Source organism: Mustela erminea, chromosome 3 (genome assembly GCF_009829155.1).
Source record: "Mustela erminea isolate mMusErm1 chromosome 3, mMusErm1.Pri, whole genome shotgun sequence".
Classification (NCBI taxonomy): Eukaryota; Metazoa; Chordata; class Mammalia; order Carnivora; family Mustelidae; genus Mustela; species Mustela erminea.
Window position 1 is genome coordinate 17,374,469 of NC_045616.1, and position 23,741 is coordinate 17,398,209.

At 42.4% G+C, this 23,741-nt stretch overlaps 1 protein-coding gene across 1 annotated transcript in view; it reads right to left on the minus strand.

Annotated features, from left to right (window-relative positions):
- The window catches only part of TRIM36 (tripartite motif containing 36), a 35,506-nt gene that overhangs the window by 7,827 nt on the left and 3,938 nt on the right, over positions 1-23,741 (minus strand). The window contains exons 3-7 of the mRNA XM_032335388.1: positions 16,107-16,432; positions 13,079-13,225; positions 5,993-6,088; positions 3,065-3,318; positions 2,719-2,843 (exon numbers count right to left, since the gene is read on the minus strand). Of these exons, the coding sequence (XP_032191279.1) occupies positions 2,719-2,843; positions 3,065-3,318; positions 5,993-6,088; positions 13,079-13,225; positions 16,107-16,432 (948 nt within the window). The remainder of the gene's footprint in view (positions 1-2,718; positions 2,844-3,064; positions 3,319-5,992; positions 6,089-13,078; positions 13,226-16,106; positions 16,433-23,741) is intronic.

The following is a 23,741-nucleotide window of genomic DNA, read 5'->3' on the forward strand; positions in this document are numbered from 1 at the left end:
GCAGCTAAACCTTCATGCATATGCAGGATTCCGTCCATAGAAGAATTCCAGTAAGCTTAACAGCTTAGGATAAGTTAGTAAAGTCCCTCTCTCTCTCTCTCTCTTACACACACACACACACTTCTATCAAATCAGAGCCTCTCCCAGAAACATACGAGCTATGCAGAAGCCCATCTGGGTATGGAATGTTCGTGCAACCAGAAGTTACAGAGCCATAATGACATCTAGAAAGTCATTCAAAATACATTTGGGGTGGGGAGCAAAATAACATGAGCAGGACATACCCCGACCCCCACCCCCCCTTTTTTTGAACCAGAGCTTACTAAAAAAAAATGTGCATGCAGGAAACAATGAGACCATTGAGTAGTCAGGGGCTGGGGAATGACCTTCCCGTCACCCATCCACTACCCTGGATCGTTGTCAGACCTTGGTACAACCCAAGATTGTCAACCATCAACATCCTCTTTCCAAGGACTGTTCTGGGACCCCCAGGGCAGAGAGGACCTTATTCTCCTAAGTAAACCAGTTCGTGTATGAAAGACAATTCAAGTCTACCTTCTGGAAAAAGGGAGACTACAGTACCTGAAGCAGAATTAGCATTTGAAAGAGTAACAAATATGTATTTAAAAAAAGAAGAGCCTTATAATGAAAATAAACACATATCCAGGGTGCCTGGGGATCTCAGTCAGTTGAGTGTCTGACTCTTGATTTTGGCTCAGATCATGGTCTCGGGGTCCTGGGACCAAGCCCTGCATTGGGCTCCACACACAGCAAAAAGTCTACTTGAGGGTTCTTTCTCTCTCCCTCTCCCATCCCCCCCAATCCCCGCTTACATGTGCTCTAAAAATAAATAAATCTTAAAAAAAAAAAAAAGATAAGCACATATCTGAAAGGAGATTCAAATATAGCTTTGAAAGAAATGAGGTCACAGTAATCATCCTTCAGTTTTTAACTTTAAAACTTTTTCTCTTTTAGGTAGGCTCCATGCCCAGTGTATGGCTTGAACTGAAGTGAAGACCTAAGTTCAAGAGCCAGATGCCCTACTGACTAAGCCACCCACCCCGGCACCCCTAGAATTTCTAACTTTTTTTTTTAAGGTTTTTTTTGTTGTTGTTATTTATTTGACAGAGAGAGAGAGGGAGAAGCCGGCTCCTTGCTGACTGAGCAGGGAGCTCAAAGCAGGGCTTGATCCCAGGACTCTGAAATCATGACTGGAGCCGAAGGCAGAGGCCCAACCTACTGAGCCACCAGGCGCCCCTAGAATTTGTAACTTTAAACAAGACAAACTTCCTTCAGGTGACTGTCCAAATCCACACATCTGTAACTACACAGTCATCAACCTGTAAGTATTCCACTAGGGACCGTAACTGTTCACTGTCACTAGAAGAGAAGTCGTGGAGGAGATACGAACAAGGCAAGGAGGGGAAAGGAAAGGAAGACCTCCCCACTGGAGATCAACAAAACAGCATCATAAGAGTGTGTTACAGCCTCAAAATGCGGATGCCCCAGTTCTAATCCCCACTACTTCAGAATGTGACTTTATTTGGAGAAAGAGTCTTTATAGAAGTAATTTAAGTTAAAGTGAAGTCATGAAGATGCGAACTAATCCACCAGGACTAGCATGACTGGAGTCCTTATGCGCAGAAATTGAGACAGACACGTAGACGAAGACAGCGGAAGGCCGCCATTGGCAAGCCCAGGAGAGCAGCCTCAGAAGGAACCAACTCTGCAACACATTGACCTCGGACTCCGAGCCTCCAGAACTGAAAAAAATACCTTTCTACTGCTCAAGGCACGCAGTCCAAGCTGTTTTGTTTCAGCAGACCTCATGAGCTGATACAGCTAATACTTAAAACCTCTCAAGAGTCAGTTTTCGGGACGCCTGGGTGGCTCAGTTGGTTAGGCGGCTGCCTTCGGCTCAGGTCATGATCCCAGCGTTCTGGGATCGAGTCCCACATCGGGCTCCTTGCTCGGCAGGGAGCCTGCTTCTCCCTCTGCCTCTAGCCTGCCACTCTGTCTGCCTGTGCTTGCGCTCTGTATCTCTCTCTCTAACAAATAAATAAAATCTTTAAAAAAAAAAAAAAAAAGAGTCAGTTTTCACCTGGAGACACCATTTCTAGGTTTCTGCCCTAGAGAAACTCATACAGGTGTGCGCAAGTGAACATGACAAAGACGTTCAACACAGCAACAGGGAAAAAACAAACAGTCTCTCTCGCTAGGGAAATGATTTCTGTAATGAAATACTATAAGCAGCTAAAATACAACTTTAAACCAGAACTCTTTGAGCATCAAACATCTTAAACTTCATTTTTTGGAAAAACAATTCACAAAAAGGATACATATGCAATCTGATGCCATTTATTCAATGTGGTTTTTTTAAAAGATTTTAATGATTTATTTGAGAGAACATGCACACACGCAAACTTCAGAGGAAGGAGGGGCAGAGGGAGAGGGAGAAGCAGACTCTCCGCTGAGCAGGGAAGGGAGCCCGATGCGGAACTCGAACTCAGGACCCCCAGCTTACGACCTCAGCCAAAGGCAGAGGTTTCACCAACTGAGCCACCCAGGCACCCCATACAATACAATACAAACTGAAAGAATACACTCTGTGCATTAAAAACACATTCTTCATGCTGCCAAAGCGAAGAGTGGGTTTTTCCCGTGTATTGCGAATTCCCATAACAAGAGTAAGCAGCTCTGGCCATCACTGAAACTTACCACTAGAGAAAAAGGACAATTCTCCAAGAAGTTCTGTTTGTTTCGATGTGTTCACAACATAGTCTTCAAAGGACGTCTGAGCCGCGGGTCTAAAGCTCTTCAGAGATTCTGTGGCTTTCTGTATTCTGCGGGCAGATAGTTTATACAAAAACAACTCTGTAAAAGGTCCATCAGACTAAACATCTGTGATGTGATTAGCCAAAAAAAAAGGCGGCTCAGTGTTTGGGTTTTAAGAGTGCGGTGAGGGTGTCTGCACAGAGCACAGCATCCGGAAGCCCCGAGAGCTCCAGCTGGAACAGAGCAGCCGGGAAGGCCACTGCCAATAAGATTCTAAACTCAAACATACCTGAGGTGGAGCTGTTTGGCCGTCTGTACAAAACAGGACTGATCCGTCTCCTTAAGCACTTCTTGGGCGTATCCCACAAGCCCATTGTTCTCTAGAAGTCCCTGGTATTCCTCCACTTGAGTCTGAAATTTGTCTAATCTTAGTTTCTTAGATGCATCAATCGCTTTCAAAACAGATGATTTCCTCTCTTCTAGAATTTCAAAGAGCTTTTCAAAATGTGTGACTGCTTCTTCTTTGGCTCTCTCTCCATTACACTATTATAAAACAGGCACAAGGGTTATATTACCTCACCTGCTAAATCCACATGTCTTTTCTCCAAATAACCAAAATTTAATCAGGTCCAACTCTGGCATTTTCAGAACAGTAGTCTGGCACTGAACGCGCTGCGCAAGGAACGATCGCCAACTTTTGGTGAGACGTACTTTGTAACCGCATGACACTTTTCCCCAGCTTTCATCTCCCTAGTGCACCAATCAACAATTAAATAAGGAAACAACCTTCAACATGGACACAGAGGAACCTGAGGCAGGAATTAACTGATATAACCCAAGACACTGTACCACACAATTCTGGAGTTTTTCATTCATTTCTAATTTGGGCAACGTTTGACCCTTTCTACCCTCTTCCAATTTTTTTAAGAAAACTTAAATCACAGCATGAAACTCAGAAAAATGACATCTTTTACTGAGATATAAAAATGTAACTCTTCTCTTCAAATTAATATAACTTAATTAGAATTAAATCCTTTGTGACTTTAGGCAAATTATTTAACTTCTGTTACGTCTGAGTTTTTCTCTTCTGAAAGCTGGGGTAAGAGGATCCACTCGGGTTTTTTTAAGATTGGTCAAGATTATTTACATAAAATGCCCACAACAAGGGCATAGACTCTGTACACAGAACGATTATACTCACTGCACATGCAGCCCTTCGTCTACTTGGTCATAAAATGATCCTATCCGTAGAGCTTATGGAACATTTCTGAACATCCATAAAATCAGAGACCAACACGACTTTGAAAGTAGGACCAGCAGAGCACACACATGCATTCATCATTACAGACCCATAAGCAGCAGCCAAAAGAAAAAAAAAAGTCTTCAAACACATTCTTAAAAGCTGACAACATATGGAAGAGCAGCATTGTGTACTTTCCAATGGCTTCTGGCCAACATTTCTAATGAAAGGCAATTTTTTGCAGACTCCCCTCTGTTTCCTAAACCCAACAGGCAGAAATTTTTGTAAAGGGTGGGCAGGAGGGAAGAAAGAAGGGGGACAGAGGGTGGTGGCATTTTGGTAGTATTTCAGTGATAAATTACAGCATTAAACTCAAAATGATCATTACAGGTAGGTAAAAAGGGGGGATTTTTTTTTTTTCCAGCTAAGCATAATTACAGAATAAAAGGACGGTGTCATAGTCCTCACTGAGTCAAAGTGAAGAATGCAGACCATTTCTCCAAAGTGGTGGAGATTCTTACTGATAAGCTCAGGAATGTAGCTTCAGGGAAAGGGACACAAAGAAGCTAAGTACTTTCTCTAGGATCCCAAAGACTCAGTGTCTGCAAGAACAGCTCATGTGAAATCACCAGCTCTGCAACCAGTCCTGGGGCTCACTTATTTCAGAAGTCGGGGCAGCAGAACTGAGGACCAGAAGTGAAACAAATTCAATGACCCAAGATACGATCTCCTGGAACAGCGGATGATACCGCCCCGGTAGAGTAGGTCATTAGACAATGAGAAAAACAAAATTCCACTTTTCAAGCACATGGAAAAACAACTTACTTAGGGTGGTTAATGCAATCGGTGAGTATCAGAAAAAGAGTATTAAAAACAAAAGGAGTGCTGGTGATCTGGTACTAATTTGCAGAACATCTCAATTTCTTTAACCCATTTCGGAAAATGAAATTAATTTCTTGAAATAAAATTTCAAGAAAGTCTCTTACTAGCCCAGATATTTTTCTATTTCATTGTAACTTCTAAAAGTGATCAGGAGTAATGGCTCTTCAATTTATTTCCAACACAGAAGAGAAATCACATGTCCTAATCAATGAAGAGTATTTGGAATTTTAAAACAACCCAGTACTATCGTCTTCTACCTCATTTTTTAAAATGCTATAGATTTTCTTTTTTTTTTTTTAACTGAAGTATAATATACACACAGAAAAATGTATATGTGAGTGTGGAGACGGACTAATCTTTGCAAACACACATCACTTAACGTTCATCCAGATTAAGGAAAAGGAACGTTACCCAGATCGCAGACACCAACCTTTCCAGACACCCTCCCTAGCCTTCAGTGACACCCGACCTAAACAGAACCCCGCTCCACCTTTGTTGTTACTTTTCATAAAGGAGATCACAGAGTTCGCGCTCCTTTGCTCTGGCATCTTTCTTTCAACATTCTCCCAAGATTTAGCTACACTGTTGCCCCTTTGCAGATCATCATTCTTAAGTGATTATATTGTGGGGCTAAGGGATAGCTGGGTAGTTTCCACGCCATGGCTATTAGATTCCAGCCATGAACATTCTAATGTGTGTCTTTTGGTGACCCTGTCTCAGATATATTCTTGAGAACAGCGCATTTTAAGTCAACACCTAGTACATACTTCAAAGGCAATCTGTTAATCTCGTAAAAGAGAGGTAATTGTCAAGAATTCCAAACTTCACCTGATGTTACTACTTCTGAGATCAATACGCCCAGGTCAAGGGCCAGTCATTCATTCCCCTGTGCTTCCACAGCATTTCATCACCACCTCTCCTGGGTACAGATCACACATTATAGCTTAAACCTCTGGTTTCTCTAAGCCCGGAGAAGCAGGGATGAAACCTACCCCAACTTTGTCCTCCAAGCTCATTTACTGCCCTCCGGATGTTATGAGTGAATGAATTCCCTAGATGGAGAAATAAAAGCATGCAAACCAGCTCATCACTTACCTCTGTTTCTTTCATTAACAAGTTTAGTTCAGAAATTTGGCTCTTCACCTGGCTCTCCTTGCCAATAAGATAATCAATATCCTTTGAAAGCTTTTCCTGTCAGAACATACCAGTAACACAAATGAGAAGTGTAACAAAGGCCTTGCAGATCTACCTTCCTTCCTCTTTTATCTTTTTACACACAATTTTTTAGCCTATGAGGAACACGCAGTAAAGTCAACCCTGACCACTCTCATTATTCACCCAGGGTACACAGTTACTGGCCTTGCACACAGGGCCCCATGGACCTATAAGAGATGAGAAGCAGGCCGAATAAAAGAACAAGGCAGTGATGCTTAGATTAGCCAAAAAGACACAATACATAAGTAATACATCTTTGCTGTCTCTTCATTGTTCCCAGGTCTTCCTCTTCAAGTTTCTAAGTGACCGCAAGGACGGCGATTCAAATAGGATCGTCTTCCATCAGATTTTGTAATTTATTTTCTCGCTTTTGCTCTCTCTCCTCTCTCTCTCTCTCACACACACACAAGCACGCACACACGCGCACACACACACACACAGACCCTCAAAGAGCAACTCTTCCAAAATGACCTTCACAGCCTAGCCCGGACTAGATATCCATTAAATAATTACACCTACATAATAACAAAGAGATTTATACAAACAGCTCATTAAGCTCCCAGAGTGTACTGAAGGAAGAAATTCAGTAGCTACTGAAGTAATACCTCCATCAGGAGATATTTATGAAGTAGTTACTTTGGCTGGTCTCCTTAATGTAGAGGTAACATCATTAGGTTTTGGGGAGAGCCCCAGTTTTGTTTTGTTTTGTTTTTATTTTTTTATTTATTTATTTTTTTTTTTAAAGATTTTATTTATTTATTTATTTGTCAGAGAGAGCGAGAGCGAGCACAGGCAGACAGAGTGGAAGGCAGAGTCAGAGGGAGAAGCAGGCTCCCTGCGGAGCAAGGAGCCCGATGTGGGACTCGATCCCAGGACGCTGGGATCATGACCTGAGCCGAAGGCAGCTGCTCAACCAACTGAGCCACCCAGGCGTCCCTGTTTTGTTTTTAAAGATTTTATTTATTTATTTGACAGAGAGAGATCACAAGCAGGCAGAGAGGCAGGCAGAGAGAGAGAGGGAAGCAGGCTCCCTGCCGAGCAGAGAGCCCGATGCGGGACTCGATCCCAGGACTCTGAGATCATGACCTGAGCCGAAGGCAGCGGCTTAACCCACTGAGCCACCCAGATGCCCCATGGGGAGAGCCCCCGTTTAACCCAAAGAAAAACAGTATGTATGACAAGTATATTCAAAAGCTAACAAACCGACCCTTGAAGCCCCACAGGGTACGAAGTTGTAAGAGACGAATGTATGCAGAGTCTAAGTAAGAGGGATGTCATCCAGAAAATGCCACCCCAGCCACAGCAGTGACAAGAGGACCTGAGCATTTCTCAGTCGTCGCTGCTGCCCTGAATGAGGCTGGGTATGAAAAGAGGACCAGGACCTGCAGCCAAGTCAAGAAGTCAGTCTCCTGCCTGTATCATTTGCCCCTTTCCTCACTTAGACCATGTAACAGGGTAAGAGAACGTATGTTGAAATTAATATGGGAGGCCCCGTCTTTAATTCTCCAGAGCATCCAGCCAACAGAAACACTGAGTTTCCTTGAGGGCTCACCAGAGGGACAGAAGGACGACCCATGAGCTAGAGGAGTAAGATTTCGGAGACCTGAGGACAGGATGGGACCAGAAAGAACCTGTAGGGAGTCAAGGACATGAAATGTGTCTTGACCCAACGTTTTACAGATCAGGAAACTGAAGCTCACTGACAGCAAATACCACAGTGTCAGTGCTGAGCTAGAAGCTTCCTCAGTGCCCAGTACGCTGACCACTATTCCACAGGCTGTCAGGCGCTTCCTCAGCACCAAGCTGCAATGGAGAGAAGAGCTCCTCCAGTGCCGTCCCGTCAGGCCTGTGCTGGGACTACACAGGAGGGGTGCAGCACTCCTTGTCGCTACAGCGGCGACATTTACATGGACATGGGGCCTCATGGTAAGACCGCTTACACTGGGAGTGCAAGACAGGCTGGAGGAGAAAGGATGACAGAATTCAGGAACCCAGTGGCAAGTCAGAGAGCACCAGACTTCGCTCCCAGGGAGGACTGCTCAGCCAGTCTCTAGCCAACTACAGCCTTTATCTCCCATCCTCTGGGGCCCCTCACAATAAGGCAGTCTGGGTTAAGATGACGTGTGTGTGTCCATTTATTCACAGGCCTCCAAAAAGTGTAAGCATCAGACACTCACCCTAGACGCTGAAAAGTGCAATGTAAAAAGACATGGCTCCTACCCTCAGCAAAGACATCTAATGGAGGAATACGTTTTAAATCCTTTAGCTACATTAGGGCCCCAATTCTCTAGGAACTGACCAGAGGCTAACTGCTCAAGGATGCTGAATTTGCTCCAAAACCTTCCCCTGGACCAGTGGTTCTCAAAAGCTGATGTGCATCAGTCTCCACAGGACTGAGACATACCATGGAGCCCCTCAAGGAGGAAAGACTTTGCCCTCTGCAGTTTTAAACCAAGTGTTCCAGGTGATCCTAACACCCATGCAAGTCTGAGAACCACTGCATCCGGCCTTTAATCAGGTCACAGGTCAAAGGTACCCAGAGAAACAGGAGTCCACAAAACAAGGGAGAAGAGAGAGAAATTCATTCCACAATCACACTGAGTATCTTTCATGGGAGCAGGCTAGGAGAATATTATATAATCAATACTTCCTGCCCCCCTTAGGGCTTATCATTTAAAAGGCGTTCTCAGCTTTGCCCCATGTCTGAAAATATAGGATAAAATGATGGGAAGAAACAGCCCAGAATGATACATTTTAGTCAACTGCCAAATGACTTCAGAGAACAGGGCATTATGTACTCCACAAATTGCACACACCCCCAAAATACAGAAGCCGTATTACCTTCTCAATCAACAGGGACTCGCTACAGGGATGTGTACATTTTCTACCTTTTTTTTTTTTTTTTAAAGATTTTATTTATTTATTTGACAGAGGGAGATCACAAGTAGACAGAGAGGCAGGCAGAGAGAGAGAGAGAGAGAGAGAGAGGGAAGCAGGCCCTCTGCTGAGCAGAGAGCCCGATGCGGGACTCGATCCCAGGACCCTGAGATCATGACCTGAGCCGAAGGCAGCGGCTTAAACCACTGAGCCACCCAGGCGCCCCCATTTTCTACCTTTTTAAGTCCTATTTCCAGTCATTTCAATTATGATTAAAATCACAAAGCCACCCTTTAGAGAAGACATAACTGCACATGAACAAGATCACTGACCTTCCTCTAGAAATTTATGGAAATAAAGAAAAAATGAAAAGTAGGGAAACAGTCCTCAGAAAACCATCCAACTGTAAGAAAGTGGACAAATGAAGGAAGATGAGCTAACAACCAACCCTCCTTTAAAAAAAAAAAAAAAAAAAAGATTCTTTTTTTTTTTTATTTATTTAAGAGAAAGAGAGTGTGGGCACAAGAAAGACAATGAGCAGGGAGGGAGGGGCAGAGAGAGAGGGAGAAGCAGACTACCTGCCAAGCAGTGAGCCTGACGTGGGGCTCCATCCCTTATGACCTGAGCCGAAGGCAGACACTTAACCCACTGAGTCACCCAGGTGCCCCTCAACAAAGTGGGTTTAGAAAACCCACTAGCACCCATAGTTGGGAGAATCAGGCTGCTGAGAGGAGGCCAGAGTGAGGGAGAGACAATGAACACCCAACTGTGGGGGCCTGGTTCAGGGCAGAGCAGGATTCTGAAGCCTTCGCAGTCCAAACTGGCCAGAGGAGAGCGTAACATGGTTCCCTGTGTTGCAAGGTGGGAAGGACTCCATATTGCTGGGAAAGCGAGGTCACTAAACAAAGGCAAGTAACAGGAGATGAAACCAGGCAGGTGTCTTTCTGTCCAGGGAGAACGAGGTTATGTGGAAGCAAAAACCAGACTAAAAAAACGTATCCCACCCCAAGAGTAGAAGAGAAGACCGCCAGGAACAGACGGGCCCGTTCCTCTCCATTACTCACTATTTAGGCCAGTTCACCTGAAAGCGCTAGCGAAGCACTTTCCATCAGCGGAAGGGAACCCTCAATTCCAAGGACAGGTCAGACACACAGTCCACTGGTATCAGAAGCCAGATAACAGGGGCAGATGGGAAGCCTGGCCCCAGCTTCAGCCATCTCAACAAACAGCAGTAATGAGATGGACAAGGTCATACCACCGTGATGCTCATTTTTCTTCTGTCTTTCCAATACTTGAGTGTGTAAAAATGAAAATAGTAGAGGGGCGCCTCGGTGGTGCAGCTGGTCAGGCATCCATCTCTTGGTTTCAGCTCAGGAAGCGATCTTAAGATCATGAGATCAAGCCCTGTGTCCGGCTCCACACTCAGTGAGGAGTCAGCTTGAGTTTCTCTCTCTCTCCCTCTGCCCCTCCCCCGCATGTTCTCCCTCCAAAATAAATGCATCTTTTAAAACATGTAAATAATATAAACTTGTATCATGTAGCCCTCCTGCTTAAAGCCCAGAAGTAAGTAAAAAGAAAGATCTGAGGAGATCTGTTTGCTATTTTTGGCAAAGGGGTCAATCTAAAGTTTATCCTCATTAAAAAGTGAGTAAATTGAAAAACCCATGATGGGAGTCTATTGGAAGAAAAAAAAAGTCTGAAACATTAGGAGAAAAGCTAACAATGGAGCAAAGAGTTAACTTAAAGGGATGCTACTATCGAAGATTTATTCCAGGTTACAGAAAAAAATTTTCGGACAGCTTGTTTAAGACCAAAACACTAAAAAACAAAAAAAAAAGAGGTGTCAAAAGTTAAATTTAGGGGCACCTGGATGGCTCAGGCAGTTAAGCATCTGCCTTTGTCTCAGAGGTCATGATCCTAGGGTTGGGCAGCCCCAGACATCAGGCTTCCTGCTCAGCGGGGAGTCTGCTTTTCCCTCCCCCACCACCCCCGCTTGTGCTCTCTCGCCATCAATCTGTCAAATAAATAAATATTTTTTAAAAAGTTCTATTTAATTAGCAAACAATGGTAATGCCACTGGGGGGCACAAATGAGTAACAAAGATTGGATCTACTATCCCATTAAAAAAAAAACAAACTTGAAACCTAACAGAGTATCTGAAAGGGCTCTCAAGACACTGGACATCAAGAAAGAGAGTCCTGTGAGAGGGAAACAAGATGGACCCAACCCACCATCCTGTCTAGACCCAGCGTCCTCCAAGGCCAAGGGCAGAGGGGAACTCAGGGGACCAGAGTCTCCCAGGAGATGAAGAGACAAAGCTGAGAAGTCCAGGGAGACCAGAGCCTGTAAAGCAAAATCCTCAAGAACAGAAGTGCCAGAAAGAACTCTGGAAGAGTGTACCAAGGGTCCCTGTGGCTTATTCAGCAGAATACTGACCAATTTCCATGTGCTAGGAAACTTTCAAAGGCCAGGGAAAGGATCACCTAAAAGGATGACAAAGAACAACTCCAGGAGCTCATACCCGGCTGAAATAGGGCCTGTGATGCACCAAACAAATTAAACAACAAACCAAAAACCCCTCGAAACTCAAAAACCAAAAGGCATTGAGAAGAGTAAAGAAGAAGAGAAGTCTGGTAAAATCGGCCCCAGAACTGAATGGTGCTTTGTCCTAACTTAAAGTAAGATCCAAAAGCAGCCAGCAGTTCTGAGGGAAATGAATCACACGTTAGAAGAAAACTCAAGAATGTCTGCAGGTCATGAAGTATCCACTGCCCAACAAGGTAAAATTTACAAAACTGACCAGCAATGACAGATGACAGAATCAGTAGACCAGGACAATAAAACGGTTATGCCCGTAATCCACGCAGTCAAAGCAGGAGGAGCACTGAGCATGATAGACATATCAAATGCAGAAGAGAAAGCCATGTGAATAAGTTAGAATTTGATCTAGGCCCCAAAAGGCATGTAGATACCATTAAAGGTAGAAAGAAACTCACTAAAATGAGAGGTGGATTTATGAATGAAGATCTCATTTTAAAAGAAAAAAAGAATAAAACAAACAAAAAATAGCATTATACCACTGCCTCCCTTGCTGTAGCTTATCAAACAAATCTGAAAGTTTTCAAACGTCTGTGTATAAGGTTCCGATAGAGAAACAGGAAGTGACTCAGTTTTAGGTGGTAAGGGTCCTAACCAGACCCTTACTGTAAATGAAGTTTCCACTATTTCTATAGGGAAGCAACAAGAATTAAGGGCCTTAACATAGCTACTATCCCTCAAGGTATGGCAATCCCACACACACATTCAACATGCGTGTCATTTCCACACACACTCAACAGGTGTGTCATTCCCACACACACACTCAACAGGCCTATCTTTTATACACACACTCACACATACATATTCAACAGATGTGGCATTTCCACACATGGACTCAACAGGCTTATCTTTTACACACACACACACTCAACAGGAGTGGCATTCCCATACACATATTCAATAGGTGTGCCATTTCCACACACACTCAACAGGTGTGGCATTCCCACATACATACTCTACAGGCCTATCTTTTCCATACACACACACAGACACACATTCAACAGGCTTGTCATTTCCAAACACACTCAATAGGAGTGCCATTTCCAAACACTCAACAGGTGTGGCATTCCCACACACACATTCGACAAGTTTGTCATTTCCAGAGAAATGAAGATCTTCCAGAAGATCTTCATTCATAAATCCATCTCTCATTTTAGTGAGATATATATACACGCACACCCTCAAAAGGGTTGTCAGTTCCACACACACTCAAGAGTGTCATTTCTACACACACTCAACCACAAGCGCTGGGCTCATGTGGGGATCTTCATGGAGTGGTCTTCACCCCCTCCTTCTCCAGAACCAGCCCAAGTCAAACACGCTAACAACCTCACATTACATCACTGAGGGACCCTCTACACTGATGACTCACTGCAGTAAAACAAGACCATACTCAGCCATGATTTTATAAAGAAAAAGCTAAATGCATTCAAGTAAAACCAACGTTGTAAAAAGACTCAACATTTAGTTCCCCAAACGCACAAATCCTACCTTTAATGTTTTGTAGGCGCTGCTCATGGTGGTCACCCGGTGATTGGAATGATTACCGCCCAACTTACAGAGATGACACACCGGCCTCCGACACAACTCACAGTACATGTTTATTCTCTCCGTCTCGTGTTCTGGGCACATTAAAATCTATTGAGTACAGCACAAAGGTGTAATTACAGGTTTTCAGAGCTTCCAGGATACTCAAAGTCCCCAAACACAAAGACGTGCTTTGCAAAAATCACTAAATAAAACCACTTAAAGGAATAAAAGTGTGAAAAAAATACAATAAAAGTGTAAAAGCATTTGGTGTATTAGAATTACTATTTCTCAATTTGAGGGTTCAAATGGTCAGTTAAATCTGTAGATGCCATTGCCCCTAAATTTGGCAGTTAAGGTGGTGGAAATTTCACTATCAGGCTTTCTCGCTGAATCCAGCCTTCCAGAAAGGCCATGGGCTGCACTGATCAGGCAACCCTGAATGACACGACCAGTATTTTTGCAAGGTACCACAGCAAATAACTAACTGATGGGAACCCAGGCCCTCACTGTCCTAGTAGGAAATCAGCTACTAAGGAAGGGGGCACCTGGATGGCTCAGTCCACGAAGCACAACTTGATCTGGGGCTTGTGAGCTTGAGCCTTTGAACATGAGGCAGAGGCATTACTTAAAAATGAAACAAACAAACAAACAAAAAGCAACCTGGTATTAAGGAGCCTTGGAACACTTTCTGATACATGGTTCCAGATGTTTGCTTTTACATATTAAACATGCACACAATGGCCAAATTTAGAACTGTTGTGTTGTTGTTGTTGTTTTTCCAAACTCAGTTTTTCTCATCTAAGTTGCTACCTTCTTATTTACTCTGTAAACTATCACCATAGGTATGTCTGAAATTGTACACGAAGTAACAAGAGATTACTTTAGACTAATGTGTCCATGAAATCAAAAAGCTGTCTGTGGCTCCTCGAGTTCCCATTTTCATCAACGGCTGATTTGATAATATCAAGACACAAAGAAACATTCAGTATGAAAACTCCTACACCAACGGGCAGGACCAGGAGAAAAACAACTGGAAACAAATTTAAAATCTCCAGCATGTCCAAGCTCCTACATTTTCAAAACCACTACATGTATTTGTTATTAGCATAGTTAACACACAATGTTGCATTAAGTTTTCAAAACCAGTTATGTTTCAAGCATAAATATAAAATCTGGCTCTCTACAAGGATGGATGATAAGAACTCCAAGTCATAGGCAAATAAATATTCCACAAGGGGCAACTTTGTAGAATTTTACTGTATGGCATAACACTGTAATTTAAGGAAAATAAAATTTTCCTCAATGTAACCTATCCTACCTTTTCAGTTCTCTCTTACCAATCTTTTACTGTATTTGTTAAGTACAGTTAAGTCTGCAATGTAGGCGCAAAAGAATTTTACTTGAGATTTCATGTGTTTTAAATTGTAACAACCCAAGTCTAATATAATTCATTTAATCATCATAGGTTCTTTCATAATGGAACAGTATTAATCAATTTAATTAATCTTCTAAAAAAGGCATTAAAGCACCAAGTTGAAGTCATAAATTATTAAGAGTCTGTGACCTGGTGAATTTAAAATGAGATAAGGAACAGAATAGGGGATTAAAAACTCTTTGGTAAATCTACTGCCACATGGACAGTTTTGAAAACAGAGTCAAAGGGTGGAAGCACAGACTGCTTTTGTTTAACTGACCAGTTCTGCCCCACAGAGAATGATGTCACAGGGGTGCGGGGATGGCTCAGTCGGGAGAACATGTGACCCGTGAGCCCATGCTTAGTGAGCCTGAGCCCCACAATGGGCACAGTGCTTACTTTTTACAAAAAAATTTCCCATATAGATATATGATGTTAGACATACTCAGCTCATAGTTTCAAGATAACTTCAGGATTTTTTTGTCCCATTTAAAAAAAATTTTTTTAAGTAGGCTCCACACCCACCATGGAGCCCAATGCAGGGCTCAAGCTCATGACCCTGCAGTCAAGACCTGGGCTGAGATCAAGGGTCAGACGCTTAACCAACTGAGTCACCCAGGTGTGCCCCATTTTTCTACTACAAATTAATGTGAGGGCAAAGTTTTATGCTCAAGAATGTAAACAGATTTTCACACACAAGTTACTAAGGTAGAAGGAATAAGAACTTTAATCAAAAGAACCTATTAGGTTTTTTCTTTTTAAATCTATCTCAATCAGAAAGCAGTAAAAATGAGCATATCCAAACATCATTCTGCTTTTCAATCACTGAGCAGGGCAAACAACAGTGCGTAAGGGTCCTGTGAGCATTATCAGAGAAATTACCCAGAATATTTAAGAAATGCGAATTCCATTTCAGATTATTATATGAACAAGCTTCAGAACCCTAGGCTGTACTTACTGTCATTTATCCCTAGCACAAGGTTAGCTAATTGAATGCATCAGAAAAATGCTTCCCAATCAAATCTTTTAGACAACTAGGGGTTTACCACTTAAAGCACAAGAAGCCTTTGAACTTCACACCCTTCTCAATATCCGAGTACCTCTGAGACAAGGCTGCGTTGTCAGAGGTATCATGACAAACATTCGAGCTTCGTGCTCCATTACCTTGGGTTGTGACATGGAGATCCAGAATTCTGCCTTCAGGCTGTGTGGAGGCATTTGGCCACCTACGAAAGAACTCCAGATACCAGGCCTCAATTTCTTGTACAGGCTGTGTGTGTGTGTGTGTGTGTGTGTGTGTGTGTGCGCACGCGCGCGCGTGCTCATTTCTTTTTAACATACAGGTTTCTACGTTCATGACCACCATCTTATTCCTAGCTAGCTCTTTATAGTAAGCTCTACGCTCCACACGGGGGCTTGAACTCACAATTTCAAGATCGAGTCACACACTCTACCGACCAGGTGCCCCTCTTACACAGGTTTTTTAAGCTCTTCCCATTCTTGTTGTCAAACTCTGGACGCGTTTCAATTCCTTTTGCAATACTAATATTCTAACGCAGTCAAAACTGCTCTTACCTTGGGCCTGAAGTTGGTAGTTGGACCCACGTACTCGTGCTGAGCTTTCACTGTACCCCACGGGTGGTAAATTTTGAAGCACTCATTGCAGTAGCTCGCGCTACAGTCCATGCAACTCTTGGTGGACTCCTGGGGTGGTGGTTTACAGAGGTCACACATGATGGCCGTGGCCGCCCTAGCTGCCTGCCGGTACCTCTCCACGATAGTTTCCAAAGTGAAATTGCGAAACAGACCACTGATTCCTCGTTCTCCGAGATCCACGTCGTGCTCACAGCCGGGGCAAGGGAAAGTGGTTGTCCTAGGGGTCAGGGAACCGCGCTTCCAGCCTGTGTGATTGGAAGTCCTTGTTTAGTTACGTCAGTAGGAAAACGAACAGAATGAAGAAGAAAGGAGTGATGATTTGGAAAGAGACAGATCAACATACATAGCTCCTTCCCCTCCACTCCCTCCCTCCTGCCCAGAAATAATACTCAAAGTGATTCCACTGGAATCAGTATTCTAAAAAGGCTTAATGCTTGTTTTTGTATACAAAAGACAAGCCCCACTTACTAGAGCCATATCAAAGAGGAAAGGAAAAGCTATACTAAAGCCCATAAAAAAGCCACATCAAACCAGATATATGGACTAAACACAGAATACAATACTACACAGGGTCACAATTTTTTAATTGTATCATTAATATTTGTAGTTATTTCTGTATCTCATATCCACTAATTTGGTTTTAAATGAATACAGCCTTGGCTGACGGATAAAATGAGTTCATATGTAAATGACAGGCGTCCCTAACCCGTGCCCCATGGATAGGCTCCAAAAAGATCCAAACAGTTCCGTACACTATTTGAAACTGTATGCAAAATTTTCCATCTATATACCTATGGTTATTTTCCAGTTCAACAACTCATAGCTTTGACAGGATTGATAAAACAGTTAAGAATCGCTGTGAGAGAGTTTCCCACGGTAGTATTGTTTTATCTGGGTAGGCTAAGTCATTCGTTAACTGAGTACAAGCTCTCAAAGAATGAAAAGCTCATCCATAGACCTAGACTCTAGTGACTTTATGAGGGACCAACCATTTAGTATCTTCTTATGACCTGAAAAAAAGAATCATTAAAATTACTTAATTCAGTAAACCACAAGTTGATCCAGAAAGTTTTATAAACAATTTTCCAATATATACGTAACACAGTCAATGACCATACATGGCACACTTCTGTTCAATATTACCCTGATTTGAACAGGGCAAGAAATCAAGACATGACCGTCCTTACCTACATGTTCACAGGAATCTGGGGCTGTCCCTTTAGCCTAAGTACATGCCTGTCACATTCACTGCTCTCTGTCGTGAATCTACCCTGCCAGGACGAGTGAGTCTTGGTTGCCCACCAAGTTAACTACCTAATTTATAAACACAAAACTTCTTCACCTAAAGCCTTCCTTCATTCTGCCAGTGATCCAGTACCAAAAACGAATGGCTGAAGTCAGCATACCACATTTAGAAAAGGTCTTTCAACAGCTATGTTAATAGTGCCTTGGCACATTACCGTCATCACTGAACAGACTGTCTTCAAATAGGTCTGGCATGATGTCACTGAAGGTACAATTCAGCCATCAGCCCAGAATATTGTTCATTTGAAGTGACTCTACAGCATGCTAAGGGGCCCTGGGTCCCCAAAACTACTTGTGCAGAAAACATGCAGAGTATTGTTAAAATCTTCGTTTACCTTGACATTTCTAAACCTATAAAAAAAAAAAAAAGGCATGACAAAAAAACTGCCCCATAAAAATGAGAAAACTCTACATAAAATGTATTCTTATAATAATTCTCAAAACATGCAACGCAAGTCCAAGATATTCCACAACATGGCAGGCATAGAACAAAATAAGCCACAAAGCTACTTTTCAGACACATGCCAATGAACGTTTCATTCCATGAAAAGACAAGCCGAGAATTCTGGAAGTGACAGAGTGCAGTGGTCAAGTTGAAACAAATGGAAAGTCACATTTCACTGCATGCTTCCCCACATGACCCAGATGATAGAAATCAAAATGGAGACTATTTTAAAAAAAAAGAAAAAAAAGTGGGTTATTACTGGTTTTATTCATTGAAGGTGGCGATCAATTTAAGGAACAGGATCAAACCAAACTAAATCACAACAACAAAGTCATGCTTTACTATATACTGGTGACACCCAGATTGTGGCCTTCAGGTTCAGAAATTTGAAAAAAAAGACAGTTCGTCCCTTTTCTGTAAACCTTTTATTTTTGTTCCAAAAATAAGGTGTAAAGCATCTCACTAGCTTAATGAGACAAAATATTGAGACAATGTATCTTAGCTGTTTTCCTAAACAGATCTCTAAAAAAAAGTCTCCCATTTTTCTACGAATGCCAAAGCATTTATGTTTTTTAGTTAATCTGTCTTAGACTTCTATCGCTGTTTTCAAAAGCAAATGACAGAGTGTATGTTCTGGGCAATAAGGAAACAGAAGAGACCTAAGGATATTCTGGGAAGTCAGTCTAGTGAAAAAAAAAAAAAAAAAAATCAAGATGGTGGAACTAAGAATGAAACACACCAGAGTCAACTTTTTACTCCCTGTAGCTTTGCTGTCCACTACAGTAACCATGAGCCAAATGTCACTATCTAAATTTAATTTAAAGATTCAGTTCCTTGGTCGCACTGGCCACATTTCAAATTCTCAAGAGCCATCTGTAACCAATGACTCCCATATTCTAGAACACAGGGTCAAACAAACATTCCCATGATCACAGAATGTTCCACTGGATGATACTACTCTATAGTATGACATAATGAGAAAGAAAAGTAATGACGACTTTGGAAGGTAAGGAAGGCCAAGCGGAAGGTCAATGTAGGCCAAGCAATGCAACTGTGTACGTTAAACTGCATTTATGGGGCCGATAATATGGGGCTGAAACTGTCACCTTGCAGCATCAGTTCTTTCCCCCCATATTCCCTGACCTCAAAGACAGATTAATAAACAAGTGTAACTCATGATACAATTTTAAAAAGACGACTCCGGAAAAAAAAATCTTCCAACTGGTTTATAGCAAATCTCCCCCCAAAATGAGCTTTCAGGCATTATTAAGTTCTGTCATTTAAATATCAAAGAGACAATCAAGTATTTCAAAACTGAGTCAATTCAGAACAGGTTCAACACCTCAGATAGCTCTATCCTCCCCCATGTTCTGACTACAAGCTACTTCCCCCTCTGTTACCTCCCGGGCAGAGGTGAGTGTCTCCCCAAATGCTGGATATTCAGGTCGGGCTTCTAGGTGCCTGGCAATGGGCTAATGCCTCTTTTATACCAGCATGACCGCCCAATGCCTAAAAGTTACTATTACCTTCGAGTACTACGGTCATGTTCAACCTGCAAACCCTTTTTCTCAACTACCATCTGAATAAAGAAATCGGAAACAAGCAATGAACGTTTTTAAAGCCAACTGCTCCTACCTTTCCTATTTACTAAATCTCAACGCTGAAAATTCTCAGGGATTCGCTAAAGCCTGTGTGCGAAAGGATGACCCGTGGCTTTTAGAACCATTAAGATCTGTAAACTGAGGCACACAGAGAGGAAGGTAAGGAAGACAGAAAAGGGATAACACTTCAGGTGTTTATTTTCTCCATTAAAATATAAGGTATCACCAGCATTCTACAAAAAAGTAGTCAATTTTATTTTAAAGGTCAACTGGAATATTAAAAAAAAAAAAATTCCTTTTAATAAGGTAGGGTTGGCCCATCATTTGCCAGGAGTCAAATACTCTGGAAAGCCTGAAAAAGCAGTGTACATTCTTTACCCACAAATGGGTAAGACCTCAGTGTTAAAACTCAAACATTTTAGACCATTAACAGAGGAAAGACACCTTATGCACAAAACAAGTGAAGGTCATTCCTATTAAATACAAAAAAACTGCCAACGCCTTTAGGCCCATTTTTAAATGCAGAACAAAGTCCTGGCTCATTTAACCTCCCCAAGGTAGCAAGATGGCCGTGGATAGAAGCTTTGTTCCACTAAGGAAATGGAAAGGATTTTAAAGGTTATTTTTTAAAAAGCTCCCAACATGGGTATGTCAATTTTCTTCAAAAATACCTTGTCATGAGGATGGACAAAAGGGAGGCATTCCTGATCGGAGCCCCCTTTAAAATCACCAGCCCTCACTTGTAATTTAGTCCTGTTGACCTTTAAGTCATTCAGCCAATTTGTCCCCTTTCGAGAAAATTTTGAACACTTGACCACTGATGTTTAAGAACTTTATGATAAACAAGGTTATTAGAGTCAACTCTAATACTATGCTGCCTGCGGCCACACGAGCAATGAAGCATTTTCTACCTCTCCACCCCAAAGATCTCCGTTGTGATGCTGTGAACAATGAACAGAAAGCTGGATTTAGAATTTAATTTCAAAGAGAAGATTCACAACTTGTTAACAAAAGATAAAGCAGCAACTGTGTCCTGTGCACAATTCTTGAGTTAACAGTAAGAAAATGTTTTTTTTTTTTTCCTCCAGCACATGTGGTTATTTATGAAACCCTCGCTGTAAAGCATTCAGAGCGGACCTTGGCGCTCAGAATTAATCACTGTTGGGGCCCGTTAGAGGTCCAAACCCTATCTTATAGATTCGTATTTTTAAACAGTCGTTATCTCCGATAACTGCTGAAAATACACAGCCACAGCAATGATTTTTTTTTCTTTTCTTTTTTTTTTTTTCTTACTGACATGTATCAAGCTTGTAAATAAACGTTGCTAAAATGGGCTGTATCTTCCTGACAAAAAGAAACACAAAATGGGGGGAAAGCTTGCACAGGTGACCCCAAATGTACAGTTAAGATGGCTATTTTTCTGTAACTGAATGTGGTACTGTGTTGTACACACAAACCCGACCCGCCTTTCCAGGCACCCTTTTATTGTAAAAAATCTGTCAAATTTCCCAGGCAATGATATTCAAAAAGAGCTGCATGAGCCAACAGCGTCGGCCACATCTGCCACTTTCAATTTTCCAGGAGCCAGATTAATGAAAAGAAAACAAGTGAAATTAATTTTAATAACAGCTCTTATTTCTTTAACCCAATATATCCAAAATACCATCACCTCAAAAGGTAGAAGAGTTACAAACTACTGGAGGTAGTTCCTAGCTGATCATCATTCTAAGTGTTTGGAATTCGGAGGGTGTTTTTTGCTTCCCAGCACCATCTCAGCTCAGATGAGCACATCTCAACTGCTCAAGAACCACATGTGGCTGGCTAGTGGCTACTGTTCTGGGCAGTCCTTCTAATCAATCCCTTTATTAAACCAGTGGCAAAACTAATTTTTAGAATTCTACTCTTCCCACACCAATTGCTCAGAATAGGACTTCCTTCCCAAGTGCGTCTAAATGAGGAAAAATAGAAAAAGAAAGCTGCCAAGAAAAAAGGGGGGGGGAGCATTACTTCCCTATGAATTTCTTTTTGAATCTCTGCAAAGAAAAATCAGAGGCAAATGCCCCATACATGGAGGGCAGCATCGTATCTGTCATGCTATCACCTCTACTCATTTAAAGCTGTTTTCACGAGGAGGAGGGCAATCCTAAAATCCACCTTCATTTGATAAAAGCCTCCAGGAATGATTACTACACTTAGGGCATCCCCACCCTCTGACTGCTTTCTTTGTACTCGTTCATTCTCCCTACTGCTCTTCTTAATGAATGACTGGGTTCCGTACAGGGTCAGGCTATATACTTCTCAGAAAGGAGGGACAGATCTATCTTGTTCATTCCTCTTCAGCATTTAGCAGCATCCGGCAATCAGCAGGTCAATGACATGTGTGTTGACGGAATGAAAGCAAATGAACACAAGGTAGGGAACTTCAGAGTGGGAGAAGATACAGCAGCTGACATACAAGGACAGACCACCCAAGGCAGAAATCCCCTCTACAATGTCTGCAAAGGGCGGTCACTCGTCCACTGCTTAAAACAAGGACTTCAAATTTGGGCAGCCCCAGTGCTGGGTGGGTCTTAGTTGAAGATGTGTTTTGGCTGCCCTATCCTGTGCTGAGCCGGCATGGAGTTTTTGAATAATTGGAATTAACTGCCAAGGCTTAAGACAGATGACACATCAAAACCACTGTCAGGGGTTTTTTGGGGGGTGGAGGGTTAGTAATCTGACAATCTGGCATCTCCATACCCCTATGATAATGAAATAGTGCGAAGTGGCTCCTGCCTGGTGAGACAAGGCATCCATTCTAGTCCACAGAACCAGGCGCCGCTGTCTCTTAACAGGGGAGGCCTGGAGTCAGCTGGCTGCTGCTACCTGGGCTGCTGGTTTTCTTATGGCAGCTAAGTAGGAAAATCAACTATTTACAGTCTCTGTACTGAAGAAGTATGACGAAAGAGGTTCCTGTATTTATTATGCCTGCGGTCAGCTTCCTCAATGTATCTGGTCCCTGCAGCATCATAAATCTGAGCCCGCACTGGAACACTTCTATGGACAGGGGGCTAACAGTCCCATCTTAGGAAAGCCTGTCGTGTTTGTTTTCTTTTCCCCGCTGAGCCTGAGATCTGCATTTCTCCTTCACTCACTGATCTGGAACCTCTGCTGTGAAGACACCCAGTTTACTTTCTCTTTCTCTAGACAGTCTTCATGTTCTGCAGTCTCTCCCTCTCCAAGCTAAATATACTCTCTTATTTCTTGTAACTGCCTTTCGAAGTTTTCTAACTCCCTGCCCTCTCAGGACATGATAAAACTTGACAGGGTTCTTCCTAACGGAGAGCCAGGACTTCTCAGTAATTTCATTTCTGATCTTGAAGGTGTAAAGTGCAGTGGAATGGATCTCTTGTTTTTGGGGAGGAAAAGGGCCACTATTACTGAGTAAAAGCCATCCGAGTAGGCTTTATAGAAATCTTGTAGTTGAAGTCTGTCATGCAACAACCACTCCACGTGCATTTACTAAACATCCACCAAGCACTATCTAGGTGAGCTCCTAAATTAATTATTCATCTGTATTTCACCCAAACTTTGTAAGGATCACATATAAACACCAATCAAATGTTAAGATTAAGCCCACATAAGATACAGGATTTCACAGAATTAAAGAAGTATTAGTACATAACTAAAATTCCTTTGAATGCTCTGTGCTCAATGTTAATATACAATAAATGAATTTCCTTGGTCAACCAACTGGGGTTCTGTCCCTAACTAGCCAATAAGGATCTACCAGCACGTTATCTGTTTTCTCTGGAAGGCAATTTCAATCTATTGAAACCTGTCTTTCCCCTCCTCCCAGGGACAGCTAGCTCCTAGCAGGGAGGGAAACCTACAAGTGATGACTTCATAATAACCATGACCCTCTCTGACCTCACACTCCCTGCATCCCCAGTCACTTTATGCTCTTTTTCTTTTTTTAAATATATGCTTGTAATTTTTTATACATGCAAAACAGCTTCTAAGTGACTCATGATTACCATTTAAAGAAAAATACGTGTTTTTAAAATAGCATAATACTGCTCTTAGACCAAATCCACTCTTATCCACTGTCTGAGGGAGCACAAAGACAAGACAAGATTCCATGTCACATGGGGGCGCCTGGGTGGCTCAGTGGGTTAAGCCGCTGCCTTCGGCTCAGGTCATGATCTCAGGGTCCTGGGATCG